At 42.4% G+C, this 14,341-nt stretch overlaps 1 protein-coding gene across 4 annotated transcripts in view; it reads right to left on the reverse strand.

The window, feature by feature from the left end:
- Positions 1 to 14,341, reverse strand: part of SMIM14 (small integral membrane protein 14) — an 80,166-nt gene that overhangs the window by 21,623 nt on the left and 44,202 nt on the right. For all 4 annotated transcript variants that reach the window (XM_005554709.4, XM_074039573.1, XM_065544880.2 and 1 more), the window contains exon 3: positions 2,699 to 2,747. In XM_005554709.4, coding sequence (XP_005554766.1) covers positions 2,699 to 2,747 — 49 coding nt within the window. The remainder of the gene's footprint in view (positions 1 to 2,698; positions 2,748 to 14,341) is intronic.

Consider the following 14,341-nt stretch of genomic DNA (forward strand, 5'->3'; position numbering starts at 1 on the left):
TCGCCCAGGCTGGAGTGCAGTGGCTGGATCTCAGCTCACTGCAAGCTCAGCCTCCCGGGTTTACGCCATTCTCCTGCCTCAGCCTCCTGAGTCGCTGGGACTACAGGCGCCCGCCACCTCGCCTGACTAGTTTTTTGTATTTTTTAGTAGAGACGGGATTTCGCCGTGTTCGCCAGGATGGTCTCGATCTCCTGACCTCGTGATCCGCCCGTCTCGGCCTCCCAAAGTGCTGGGATTACAGGCTTGAGCCACCGCGCCTGGCCACTTTCCCAGTTTCTTATCCTTCGAAGCCTAAAATCTCTTTCCTATGTTCTGCCCTTTTTCCACAAATGTATTGTTCTTTGTTGAAGATGCTACATAAGCCAGAGTTCTGAGCCACTGCTTTGAGTTACTTTGCACTGAGGTTTCTCCCACGCCACACACATTAAACTTGCTTTTCCCTTGTTCATCTATCTTTTTTTTTTTTTTTTTTGAGAGGGTCTTGCTCTGTCACCCAGGCTGGAATGCAGTGGTGTGATCTCAGTTTACTGCAACCTGTGCCTCCTGGGTTCAAGTGATTCTGGTGCCTCAGCCTCCAGAGCAGCTGGGACTACAGGCACGTGCCACCATGCCCAGCTAATTTTTGTATTTTTAGTAGACACAGGGTTTCCATGTTGGCCAGGCTGGTCTCAAACTCCTGGCCTTAACTGATCTGCCTGCCTCTGCCTCCCAAAATTCTAGGATTATGGGCGTGAGCCACCACGCCCGGCAATCTATCCTTTGTTATAGGGTGTCTCAGCAAAGAACTCAGAGGTTGAAGAAAAAATTATTTGTCCTCCCCAACATATGCACACAAAGAATGTTCAAGTGTTGTTTATAATAGCAAAAAATGGATCAGTAACCTAAGATTCTAGTAAAAGGAAATCATTTAAACACTGGTGCTTCCCCACGATGAATTATTATTTAATCAGTAATTTTTTTCTTTTTGAGATGGGATCTCACTTTGTCATCCAGGCTGGAGTGCAGTAGCATGATCATAGCTCACTGCAGCCTCAAACTCCTGGGCTCAAGTGATCCTTCTGCCTCAGTCTCCCAAGTAGCTGGGACTACAGGAGCACGCCACAATGCCTGGCTCAATAAATAGTAAGACAAATATATGTTGATATTTTATAAGTAGTGAAAAATAACACATACAATGTGATCCCATTTCTGTAAGTTTATATGAAATGTAATTATGCCAGGCTTCACCATCCTGTGAATGTCATACTTTCCTTCTTGCAGTCTTCTGATACAAGACTGGATTGGTTTAAATACTATTTTACTAGTTCCCCTTAAAGCATCTCTCAAAATATTTCTGAGTATCCTGAAAAAAGATGTGTCACATAATGGCCACCAAGTCTGTCACCTACATATACCATGCAGTATTCATCTTTCCACTGATTCTCACTTTACCATCACTACTGCCCATAAAGCCATGTGGAGAAACTTCTCCACTGCCAAATTCCCTGATACGCATGTGAATGTCAGAGCCAAAGGAATGAACTCCACAGCCACCCAAAGTTTCCACACATGGAAAAGAATGGCCTCCTCCCCTAAGAATTTCTCAGTGGCCGGGCATGCTGGCTTACGCCTGTAATCCCAGCACTTTGGGAAGCCGAGGCAGAAGGATCACTTGATCCCAGGAGTTCGAGACTCGTGTGGGCAACATGGGAAGGCCTTGACTCTACAAAAAATTCTGAAAAATTAGCCATGCATGGTGGTGCATCCCTGTAGTCCCACCTACTAGGGAGGCTGAGGTGGGAGGATCACTTGAGCCTGGGAGGTCAAGGCTGCAGTGAGCCATAATCGCACCACCGCTCTCAGTGTGGGCGACAAAGTAAGACACTGTCTCTTAAAAAAAAAAAAAAAGAATTCTCAAGCCTGCCAACAGATGCAAATAGATGTTAGGAAGAGAGTGAATGGTTTGTGCAAGCAGCTTTGATGCCCCAGTTACACCTGCCCACAGTGCCCTGTTATAGACATATTTACCAAGAAAAAAGACTAGCATATACCCGAATTTGTCAACAGTGGTTATCATTAAGTATTCTGGAAGTTCTTTCTTTTCCTTTCTTTCTTTTTTTTTTTTTTTTGAGACAGGGTCTCACTCCGTCACCCAGGTTGGTGTGCAGTGGTGCCATCACAGCTCACTGCAGCCTCAACCTCCCCCGGCTCAGGTGATCCTCCCACCTCAGCCTCAGGAGTAGCTAGGGCTGCAGTTGTGCACCACCACACCCCACTAATTTTTGTATTTTTTGTAGAGACAGGGTTTCCCCATGTTGCCCAGGATGATCTCGAACTCCTGGACTCAAGCGATCCGCCTCAGCTTCCCAAAGTGCCAGGATTACAGGTGTGAGCCACCGCACCCAGCCATTTTTTTCCTCATACTTATTTTATAATGTTCTGCAATAAACAGGGTTTTTGAGTCATGAAAAAAAATTTTAAGTTAAAGAATGAAATAGACAAGTAGCAAATACATTACGGAGAACCATTTTCTTATTAAAGAGCAAACTATGAGAATAATTTCTTTCTTTTGTGTCAGTTTTGTTTTTGTTTTTTTTTTCTTTTTTTGGTAACCACCAGAATAGGCAATGTAAGAATACATTCTGAAAAATATTCACAGGCATCTGGCCTCTAATTCCGCCCCCAATGCCATCCTTCCTCCTGTCTCAGCGGTACTTACATTCCTGAAGACACTCTGTGTCTGTGCAGTAAGACTGGGACTGCCGTAACTACAATGAATAAGAAAGGGAAGTTAGCTATTAGACTTCAACAAAAGTGGACAATAATTATTAGAAAGATCATGTTTTGGCCGGGTGCAGTGGCTCACGCCTGTAATCCCACACTTTGGAGGCTGAGGCGGGTGGATTGTTTGAGCTCAGGCATTCAAGACCAGCCTGGGTAACACAGCAAAACCCCATGTCTGCAAAAAATACAAAAATTAGCCAGGTGTGGTGGTGTGTGCCTGTAGTCCCAGCTATTCAGGAGGCTGAGGCAAGAGGATCACCTGAGTCTGGGAGGTGAAGGTTGCAGCGAGCCAAGATGGCACCATTGCACTCCAGCCCGGGTGACACAGTAAGACCTTGCCTGAAAACAAACAAACAAAAAATCATGTTTTGTTTTGTTTTTTGAGACAGGGTCTCACTCTGTTGCCTAGGCTGGAGTGCAGTGGTGCCATCCTGGGCTCAAGTGATCCTCCTGCCTCATCCTCCTGAGCAGCTGGCACTACAGGTGTGTACCACCACGCCTGGGTAATTTTTTAAAAATCATTTTGTAGAAATTTTTAAAAAATCATTTTGTAGGGTCTTACTATGTTGACCAGTCTAGTGACGAACCATGTTTTGGTTATTATTATTATTATTATTAGAGTTTCACTCTTGTTGCCCAGGCTGGAGGGCAATTGTGCGATCTCAGCTCACTGCAACCTCTGCCTCCCAGGTTCAAGCGATTCTCCTGCCTCAGCCTCCTGAGTACCTGGGATTACAGGCACCCACCCCCACACCCAGATAATTTTTTTGTATATTTAGTAGACATGGGCTTTCACCATGTTGTCCAGGCTGGTCTTCAACTCCTGACCGAAGGTGATCCACTTGCCTCAGCCTCCCAAAGTGCTGGAATTACAGGCGTGAGCCACCACACCTGCTCACCATGTTTTGGTTTTTAATGAATGCTGTCCAAGAGTGTATCTTCAAAATCATACACAAACACAGAATACTCTGAGGGACTGTCTACTTTTTTTCCTACCCAAAATAATTTTCAAATATACTGTGATCTGTTGCAACTGACCCATTTAAATTAAATGATTTTTAAAAAACCACCCATGACACAAATTCTTGCTACCAATATATAATTAGGCATCCCAAAAGGAAAGTGCTGAACCGTAGAGAACTAGAAGAGTAAAACCTTTGTTAAAGAGATTTTTCTTCTCATTGAAAATTAGAAGCAGATAAAGGGAAAAAAAAACCCAGATTCTATTTGTAGAAAATGCATCTTTGAAAGGAAGCACAAAGAATCAGTGGTTGGATAGATAAGAAACCAATAAAAGGAGTTATGAGTGAAGGTACAATGGGGGAGTAGAGAAGAGTGACAGAAATAGAAGCTAAATTTTTCAATGTCTATCTTTTTATATAGTTTTAAAATCATGTGATTATCAATTTTAAAAAGAAAGTTAAAAAAGAAAAGGCCCATCTATCTATATTATAAACCATCCTTTTATGAGCATACAACCTATGCTGACAGATTTTAGGATGTCTAAAAATGAAAATCTCATAAACCTTAATATAGTAATGAATAAATAGTAAAGAGAATGAGGGGCATATAACTTTCCAAGTCAGTCTCATTACTAACTACACCCTCTCCATTAGAGTAGTAAGCCACACTTGCAATTGTTTGGGACGGCAACTATGGTGCAGTAGTGCTTAGCTGGTTCAGCATGACTCTGCAGAATGACAGGCCTAGATTTAAAGTCTGGTTCTGCAACTTTTTTTTTTTTTTTTTCTTTTAGAGACGTTGTCTCACTCTGTCGCCCAGGCTGGAGTGCAGTGGCACGACCTCAGCTCACTGCAACCTCCACCTCCCGGGTTCAAGCAATTCTCCTGCTTCAGCCTCCCTACAGGTGCATGCCGCCATGCCCAGCTAATTTCTTTTGTATTTTAGTAGAGACAGGGTTTCACTGTGTTGCCCAGGCTGGTGTCGAACTCCTGAGTTCAGGCAATCTGCCTGCCTCGGCCTCCCAAAATGCTAGGATTACAGGTGCCCCAAAGTGCTAGGATTACAGGTGCGAGCCACAGCACCTGGCCCTGCAAGTTTCTAAGTTTCAAGACCTTTGGGCAAGTAATTTAACACCTCTAAGCTTCAGTTTCCTCGTCTGGTAAAATGGGGATATAATATCACCTATATCTAAGAGTACTAGTGAGAATTAAAATGGATAACAGATGTGAAATGCAGTAACCACTCAAGAAATGTTAGCTTTTATTACTGTGCCATACAAATTACGACCTCAACTAAACAAGTATTGGAATTAACAACTAAACGAATCATTTTGTAAATTATTCGATGTTTGGAGCCAGGCACGGTGGCTCGTGCCTGTAATCCTAGCACTTTGGGAAGCTGAGGTAGGAGGATCGCTTGAGCCTAGGAGTTTGAGACCAGACTGGGCAACATGGCGAAACTCTCATCTCTACAAAATAGAAAAATTAGCCAGGCCTGGTGGCGGTAGACCTTGTTTCAAAACAAAAACAAAAACAAAAAAACTAGTCTTGTTTGAATAAGAATGAGAAAGCAGTTTTTTTTTTTTTTTTTTTTTTTTAAAGAGTCTCACTTTGTTACTCAGGCTAGAGATGAGTGGCGTAATCACAGCTAAAACAATCCTCCTGCCTCAGCCTCCCAAGTAGTTGGGACTACAGGTGCCACATTTTTGTACTTTTCGTAGAGATGGGACTTCATCATATTACCTAGGCTGGTCTTGAACTCCTGAGCTCAAGCGATCTGCCAGCCTCCACCTGCCAAAGTGCTGGGATTACAGGCATGTGCCACCAAGCCCAGTGAAGAAAATATTTTTTAAAAAATTAATTTTAATGAAATAGAAACAGGGTCTATGTTGTCCAGGCTGGTCTCAAATTCCTAAGCTCAAGCAATCCACCCACCTCGGCCTCCCAAAGTGCTGGGATTACAAACAGAAGTTAATGTGGATTTACTCACTGCCTTAATACAATTATCATTACTATGTATTCTTTTCTAGTCTTAAGATAAGCAGACTTCCACATAATCGCAACTGTTGCAACAATTTTTTAAAATTATTTATTTATTTTTAGATACAGGGTCTCGCTATGTTGCCCAGGCTAGTCTCAAATTCCTGGACTCAAGTGATCCTCCTGCCTCAGCCTCCTGAGTAACAGAACACAGGTGTGCACCACTGTGTTGGGCAATTGTAATAAATATTTCTGGGAACTTGCTATATGCTAAATACTATACTAACAACTTTATTATCTTATTTGGTCCTCACCATGTTGGTCAGGCTGGTCTCGAACTCCTTACCTTGTGACCCGCCCACATTGGCCTCCCAAAGTGCTGGGATTACAGGTGTGATCCACTGCACCCAGCCTGTCACTCAGTAGTCTTTTTTTTTTTTTTTTGAGACTGAGTCTCGCTCTGTCGCCCAGGCTGGACTGCAGTGGCACATCTCAGCTCACTGCAAGCTCCGCTTCCCAGGTTCACGCCATTCTCCTGCCTCAGCCTCCCGAGTAGCTGGGACTACAGGTGCCCACCACCACGCCCAGCTAATTTTTTCTATTTCTAGTAAAGACGGGGTTTCACCGTGTTAGCCAGGATGGTCTCGATCTCCTGACCTCGTCATCCACCCACCTCGGCCTCCCAAAGTGCTGGGATTACAGGTGTCAGCCACGGTACCCGGCCGTCACTCAGTAGTCTTTAAGATGAACATGACTAGTGTTTTTCTTCAGCACTAATCTCTCCTCCTTCTACCAGGAAGAGGAGGAGCCTTCCCTTTGATGCTAAAAAAAAGAGTAATGTATCTATACTCTTTCCTGCTATATAAGTATCTATAGAACCAATTACTCACACACAATTGGTAATTAGAGAAATGATGCCAGTTTAATATGGAAAGTATGTTGGTTCTTAAGTATTTTTCCTAGGTAAAGGGAGCTGGAAAAGCAGGAGTCAAATTATGCCTTTCAGTAGAAAAGGATACAGTCTTTAGCTCACTGCTGGATAGACAGGAGCCTTTTTAGCCTTTTTTTTTTTTTTTTTTTTCTGAGACGGAGTCTGGCTCTGTGTCCCAGGCTGGGGTACGGTGGTGTAATCTTGGCTCATCACAACCTCCGCCTCCTGGATTCAAGTGATTCTCCTGCCTCAGCTTCCCAAGTAGCTGAGATTACAGATGTGCACCATCATGCCCGGCTAATTTTTGTATTTTTAGGAGAGATAGGGTTTCACCATGTTGGCCAGGCTGGTCTTGAACTCATGATCTCAAGTGATCCTCCTTCCTCGGCCTCCCAAAGTGCTGGGATTTAGGTGTGAGCCACTGTGCTTGGCCTCCTTTCAGTTTTAAACGAAAAATGAGTGCCTGTGTACACATACTCACAAACACAATCAAGAATGAAAGAAATTATCAGGATCCTGGCTAAGAAAAGCAACTTCATCTTAGACCAAGCTACGGTGAGTCTTTGAGACATCTTGCCAAGAGCTGGTGTTGGATCCTTCTCTTCTGTGCTTGACGGCTACATTCCTCATATTCACAAACAGGCTATGCTCTAGGCTCTGAATAATGAAATGCCAAAGTATCACAGCCACATTCCTAGTCCAGGACTTAAGGTGTTTGGCAAAGCAAAGTGTGCTGGGATATATATTCAATATGTTGAATTCAAACACCTGTGACAGGTAAATCGTAGTCTTTTAAAGCATTCAGAAACCATGTATCCAGTATCCAGTAAAACAGGAGAATTTTAGTTTTGGGGGGTTTTGTTTGTTTTTTAAGAGACAAGGTCTTGCTCTGGTGCCCAGGCTGGAGTGTAGCAGCACAATCACAGCTCACTGCAGCCTACACTTCCCCGGCTCAAGCAATCCTCCCACCCCAGACTCCCAAGTAGCTGGTACCACAGGTGTGTGCTACCACACCCAACTTGAGAATCTCACGGTTTTGATGCAACTCTTAAGCAGAGAGGCCTAATTTACAATGTATCTCAATTTTCTCTTACTTGGAGAAAACAGTGGTACTAGTGATGCTGATTTTGTCTACTCCAAAGGGAAACACTACCTTTAGTGTTCTCTTGTGAACTTTCTTTTTGTTATGTGGACAGGCTGAGAATTTTCCAAATCTTTAAGTTGTGGTTCCTTTTTGCTTAATAATTCCATCTTTGATTGGCTTCCCTCTTTTCAATTTTTGCTATAAACAATCTGGAGGAACCAAGCTATTCCTTCAACATTTTGCTTAGAAATCTCCTCAGCTAAATATCCAATTTCGTCACTCACAAGTTCTACCTCCCACCTAGAAAACACTAGAACACAAACATAATTCAGCTGAGTTCTTTGCTGCTTTGTAACAAAGATTGCCTTTTCTCCATTGTCCAGTAACATTCTTCATTTCTAAGACCATATCAGAATGGCCTTTATTTTCTACTAAAATTCTGTACATGATTATTTATGTATTATGTAAGATGGAAGCTTCCTCTACCATTCTCCTCTCTTCTTGCTGAGCCCTCTCCAAAATTACCTTTAATGCCCTTATTTCTACCAACAGTCCCTCACAGCAAATATCAGCTTGTTCTAGCATACACTTAAAAACCCTTCCGGCCTATATCCATTACATAGTTGCAAAGTCACTTCCCCATTTTTAGGTATTTGTTATAGTAGCATCCCACTTTTTAGTAACACTTTTTGTCTTAGTTCAGGCTGCAACAACAAATACTTTGGGCCAGGTAGCTTACACACAAACATTTATTTCTGACAATTATGAAGGCTGGGAAATCCCAGATCGAAGTTCTAGCTGATTTGGTTCCTGGTACGGGTCCTCTTACAGGCTTGCAGATAGAGGTCTTCTTGCTCCATCCTCACATGGTAGAGAAGAGGATCATCTCTTTTCTGTCTCTTCTAATATGGGCACTAATCCTATCACAAGGCCTCTACCCTCATGAACTCATTACCTTCCAAAGGTCCCACCTCCAAATGCCAGCACGTTGGGAATTAGGGATTCAACATATGAATTTTGGGGGGTAGGTACACAAACATTTAGTCCATAGCATGTATATATACTATGATGCCTTCTATGTAAAACAAAAATATAAACTATATACATACGCATATGCATATTAAATTTCTAGAAGGAGTTGGGCGCGGTGGTTCACGCCTGTAATCCCAGCACTTTGGGAGGCCAAGGTGGGTGGATCATGAGGTCAGGAGATGGAGACCATCCTGGCTAACACAGTAAAACCCTGTCTCTACTAAAAATATAAAAAAATTAGCCGGGCGTGGTGGCAGGCACCTGTGGTCCCAGCTACTTGGGAAGCTGAGGCAGGAGAATGGCATGAACCTGGGAGGTGGAGCTTGCAGTGAGCCGAGATCTCGCCACTGCACTCCAGCCTAGGAGACAGAGCAAGACTCCATCTCAAAAAAAAAAAAAAATTCTAGAAAGATGTATGTGTCTATCTATATTTTCCAAAAACAGCCACAAAAAACAGACACAGAATTATTTTAAAGTCAAACATGCTCTTCTAGAATCTTGCCACTCCCCATTGAGAGGTGAAATCTAGCCAGACTCTGTGGCTCATGCCTGTAATCCCAACACTTTGGGAGGTCAAGGCAGGAGGAATGCTTGAGCCCAGGCTATGGTTAAGCCATTGCACTCCATCCTGGGTGACAGAACAAGACCCTGTCAAAGAAAGAAGAAACGAGGAAGAAGGAAGAAGAAAGGAAGGGGGGAGGAAGGAAGGAGAGAAATCTATTTGCCCTCCTCTTGAACCTGGACAGGCTCGTGACTGCTACACCAAGAATACAGGAAAGGTGTTGTGACTTCTTAGACTAAGTTCTCTCCCTCCCCCATCTCCTCTCAGGAGCGATGTTCTCCGTTGGAACCAAGCCACCATGCTGTGAGGAGGCCAAGCAGCCACATGAAAAGGCCCTATGTAGACATTCTGAGAATACCGGCTAAGGTTCCAGCCACTCACCAGCATCAACTATCAGACAGTGAGTAACCAAGCTTCCAGATACTTCCTGCCCTCAACTTCTATGTCTTCTAGCTAAGAACACAAACAATGATCAGCAGACAAGCTGTATGAATTCCAGACACAGTCTGTCAGCTTAGTGAACAAAGTTAGTTCATGAACTTAGTTCTATGGAATTAAGTTTTGGGGAAATTTGTTATACAATAATAATAATGGGAATAATACACAAGAAACTGTTGGCTGAGGGTGGTGACTCACGCCTATAATCCCAGCACTTTGGGAGGTCAAGAAGGGAAGATTGCCTGAGGCCAGGAGTTTGAGACCAGCCTGGGCAACATAGACAGACCCCATCTCTATTCTAAATAAATAAATAAAACATAACTTTACATCCTAAATACACAGTTCAAAATTGGTAAGACCAATTGTATTGCTAACCGTAGAAGGCTATGTGCCTTCTATGTCTTCTAGTGCCTGGATATTGATTTTAAAAAATGATTAAGATTTGAAACAAAGTAGTCCACTGAAATTTCCTTACTGATTAAAATAAAACTCGAAAGTTATCACACGATTAAAAAAGCTATCATAGCAACATGAAAAATGCAAAATACTATTAAATTGAGGAAAATATACATATTCCATAGTATCTAAAAACATATTTCTTAAAAAGATCTGGGAAAATACAAACCAATTCATCTGGGAACGTAGGAAATAAAAGCTAAGTATGGAGAAGGGAGTTCAGCCTTACTTTTAATGTACTGATATTTTTTGAAAGTACATGTTCATATATTATTTATATAATTAAATATTTTAAAAATAGAAACAAAAACAAAGAAAGAAAAATATTTTACAAAAGTTTTAACATAACTAGCAAAAATACATTTGCTGCATAGAGAACTCTCTCAAAGAAACCTTCCAGACACAGATATTTTTCTTCCAGGAAAGGTCCAACGGGCCTTAAAGTGACTTACGTAAGTATAGTAGACATCACAATTTACAGGGCATTCAGGCCTATAAAAAGGCATCTGACCAAGGGTCTCCCAAATCACATGTTTTTACAGTACTTTATTACAGAAACAAATTTATTTTATTTTTTCTTGAGACGGAGTCTCGCTCTGTCACCCAGGCTGGAGTACAATGGCACAATCTCTGCAGAGTGTAACCTCCGCCTCCCGGGCTCAAGCAATTCTCCTGCTTCAGCCTCTCAAGTAACTGGGATTACAGGTGCCCACCACCACATCCGGCTAATTTTTGTATTTTTAGCAGAGATGGGTTTTTACCATGTTGACCAGGCTGGTTTCAAACTCCTGACCTCAAATGATTCGCCCACCTCAGCCTCCCACAGTGCTGGGATTACAGGCGTGAGCCACTGCGCCTGGCCCAGAAACAAATTTCAATAAAGATGTAGAAGTTTTAGTTATGCTGTTTAGATTAAGAGTTGAAATACAGAGCTCAACAATTAAAACATAAAAATAAAGAGGATTACTTGCATTCCAAAATCTTAGATTCCAACAGAACAGGAAAAACACATGAGCATAATCCAAGTTCACATTTCTAAATCCATCTGCTCTCTCTTTCTAGAATTCTTATCATTAATAGAAGAAACTATATACCAAGACAGCCAGTGAAGCAGAACAACAGGAGAAGAGGGTGAAGCCAGAAGCAAATTATTCCAATGGAAGAAAAATCTCCGCTCCAGGTTGTTTTCATTGGTATAAGGATATGAGTTACTTTTTAAAAAAGAATAGTAGGCAGCCGGGCATGGAGGCTCACGCCTGTAATCCTAGCACTTTGAGAGGCAGAGGTGGGTGGATCACAAGGTCAGGAGTTCAAGACCAATCTGGCCAACATAGTGAAACCCTGTCTCTACTAAAAATACAAAAAATTAGCCGGGTGTGGTGGCGTGCACCTGTAATCCCAGCTACTCGGGAGGCTGAGACAGGAGAATCGCGTGAATGCAGGAGGCAGAGGTTGCAGCGAGCCGAGATCGTGCCATTGCACTGCAACCCAGGTAACAGAGTGAGACTCCGTTTCAAAAAAAAAAAAAAAAGAACACTAAAGTAGTTACAAGGAAATACCTGATTTTTCTTTTTCTTGTTTTATAAAGAATACCAGACAACTTAAAAGAATAATTTATGCCAGGCATGGTGGCTCACACCTGTAATGCCAGCACTTTGTGGGGCCAAGGCGGGCAGATCACCTGAGGTTGGGAATTTGAGACCAGCCTGACCAACATGGTGAAACCCCGCCTCTACTAAAAATACAAAATTAGATGGGTGTGGTGGCACATGCCTGTAATCCCAGCTACTCAGGAGGCTGAGGCAGGAGAAGTGCTTGAACCTGGGAGGCGGAAGTTACGGCAAGCCGAGATCACGCCGTTGCACTCCAGCCTGGGCAACAAGAGCAAAACTCTGACTCAAAAAACAAAAAAGAATGATTTATGATTAGACAGGGATTTTGTGTAGGCAACTTTCTATACTTATACTAGTATTCTACTACTACATCACTAAAAATCCATAGTTAGCACCTGGGCGTGGTGGCTCAGGCCTGTAATCTCAGCACTTTGGGAGGCTGAGGCAGGCGGATCACCTGAGGTCAGGAGTTCAAGACCAGCATGACCAACAAGGCCAAACCCCGTCTCTACTAAAAATACAAAAATTAGCCAGGCATGGTGGCAGGCGCCTGTAATCCCAGCTACTTGGGAGGCTGAGGCAGGAGAATTGCTTGAACCCAGGAGGCGTAGGTTACTGTGAGCCCTGATAGCGCCATTGCACTCCAGCCTGGGAGACAGGGCGAGACTCTGCCTCAAAAAAAAAAAAAAAAAAAAAAAAAATCCATAGTTATCACGGGGCATTTTCCCTATTAAATAACACAGAATTATATGTAACATGATGAAGATACCCAGATTGTCACTGAAAGAGATTCACTGTCATTGAAAGAAAGAATTCATCTATTCTTATCTACCTTTTTGAGTCCTTTTAGCCAGTATTATAAAGCACTAAATCTCTAATTAAAGTACAGTTATCCCTCGGCATCTACAGGGGCTTGGTTCCAGGAATCCCCCTCAGATTCCAAATCCAGACACTTGAATCCTTTATATAAAATTGTATAGTATTTACATACAATCTATGAACATCCTCCCACAGACAAATTGTCTCTAGGTTACTTACAATACTTAATACAATGTACAGGCTACGTAAACAGTGGTTATGCTATTGTTTTATTATTTGTATTATTATTTTAAAAATATTTTTGATTTACAGTTGACTAAATCCACGAATCCAGAAAGCACAGGTACGAAGGGCCAACTGTATTAGATTAGGAAAGAAAAAAGTCCATGATGTGAGATAATACCTCAATTTTTTAAGTGTTTCTGAACATTCCTGAGACAAACAGAAGCATACATACACCTGGCAAAATACAACTGCATTAAGAATAGTCTAACACTCGCTGTAACTCAATGATGTAATTAAATCATAGGAAGGACCCATGCCAAGTGAGTAAAATCTTGTCACCAGCACCCCAAAACGGGCATTCTTTGTACTGCAATCATATCAGTCTTGAACTTAAACACTATTAGTTTATAACATGTACTTTTTTTTTTAGACAGTCTCCCTGTCTCCCAGGATGGAGTGCAGTGGTGTGACAGCAGATCACTGCAACCTCCACCTCCCAGACTCAAGTGATTCTCATGTCTCAGCCTCCCAAGTAGCTGGGATTACAGGTACCTGCCACCATGCCCAGCTAAATTTTGTATTTTTAGTGAAGACTACTAACAACAGGGTTTCACCATGTTGGCCAGGCTGGTCTCAAACTCCTGGCCTCAAGTGATCTGCCTGCCTCAGCCTCCCAAAGTGCTGGGATTACAGGCGTAAGCCACCCCACCCGGCCCTATAATGTGTACTTTAAAATACCCCTATAATAACATAGAGAAGCTTAGTGAGGTGGCTCACAACTGTAATCTTAGCACTTAAGGAGGGTGGAACAGGAGGAAGCTTGAGGCTAGGTGTGTGAGACCAGCCTAGACAACACAGTGAGACCCCATCTCTACAAAAAAAAAAAAAAATACAAAAATTAGCCAGGCACAATGGTGTGTACCTGTAGAACCAGCTACTCCAGAGGCTGAGGTGGGAGGATCGCTTGAGCCCAGGAGTTCAAGGCTGCAGTGATCTACTATCACACCACTCCACTCCAGCCTGGGTGACACAATGAGTCCCTGTCTCTGAAAATAAAAATAAAGGAAAAATACAGATAGATCAGAAAGATAGTCATTTGCCTCCTTTTTTTCTTTTGAGACAGGGTGTCTCACTTTGTTGCCCAGGCTGGTTTCTAAATTCTGCCTTCAAACAATCCTTCCGCCTCTGCCTCCCAAAGTGCTGAGATTATGAGCGTGAACCCAGCCAGATTTATATTCTTTGTAATAAAACTTACATATAAGCAGTGATGAGTGAGTAGTAAGAGAAGTGTCAACCACTGTTAGTGCCCATAAAGCTTCATGAGAGAATACTTTTTTTTATTTTTATAGATTTTTTAAAACATTCTGATGAGAACAAATCCTACCAATGTATAAATCAAGGTAAGGAGAAGTTTTATAAGAATTGTTGAACAGCTACATTGTAGTGTACATATAACTATGGTGCATTTAAAGATTT

This window comes from Macaca fascicularis, chromosome 5, assembly GCF_037993035.2.
Source record: "Macaca fascicularis isolate 582-1 chromosome 5, T2T-MFA8v1.1".
Lineage (NCBI taxonomy): Eukaryota > Metazoa > Chordata > Mammalia > Primates > Cercopithecidae > Macaca > Macaca fascicularis.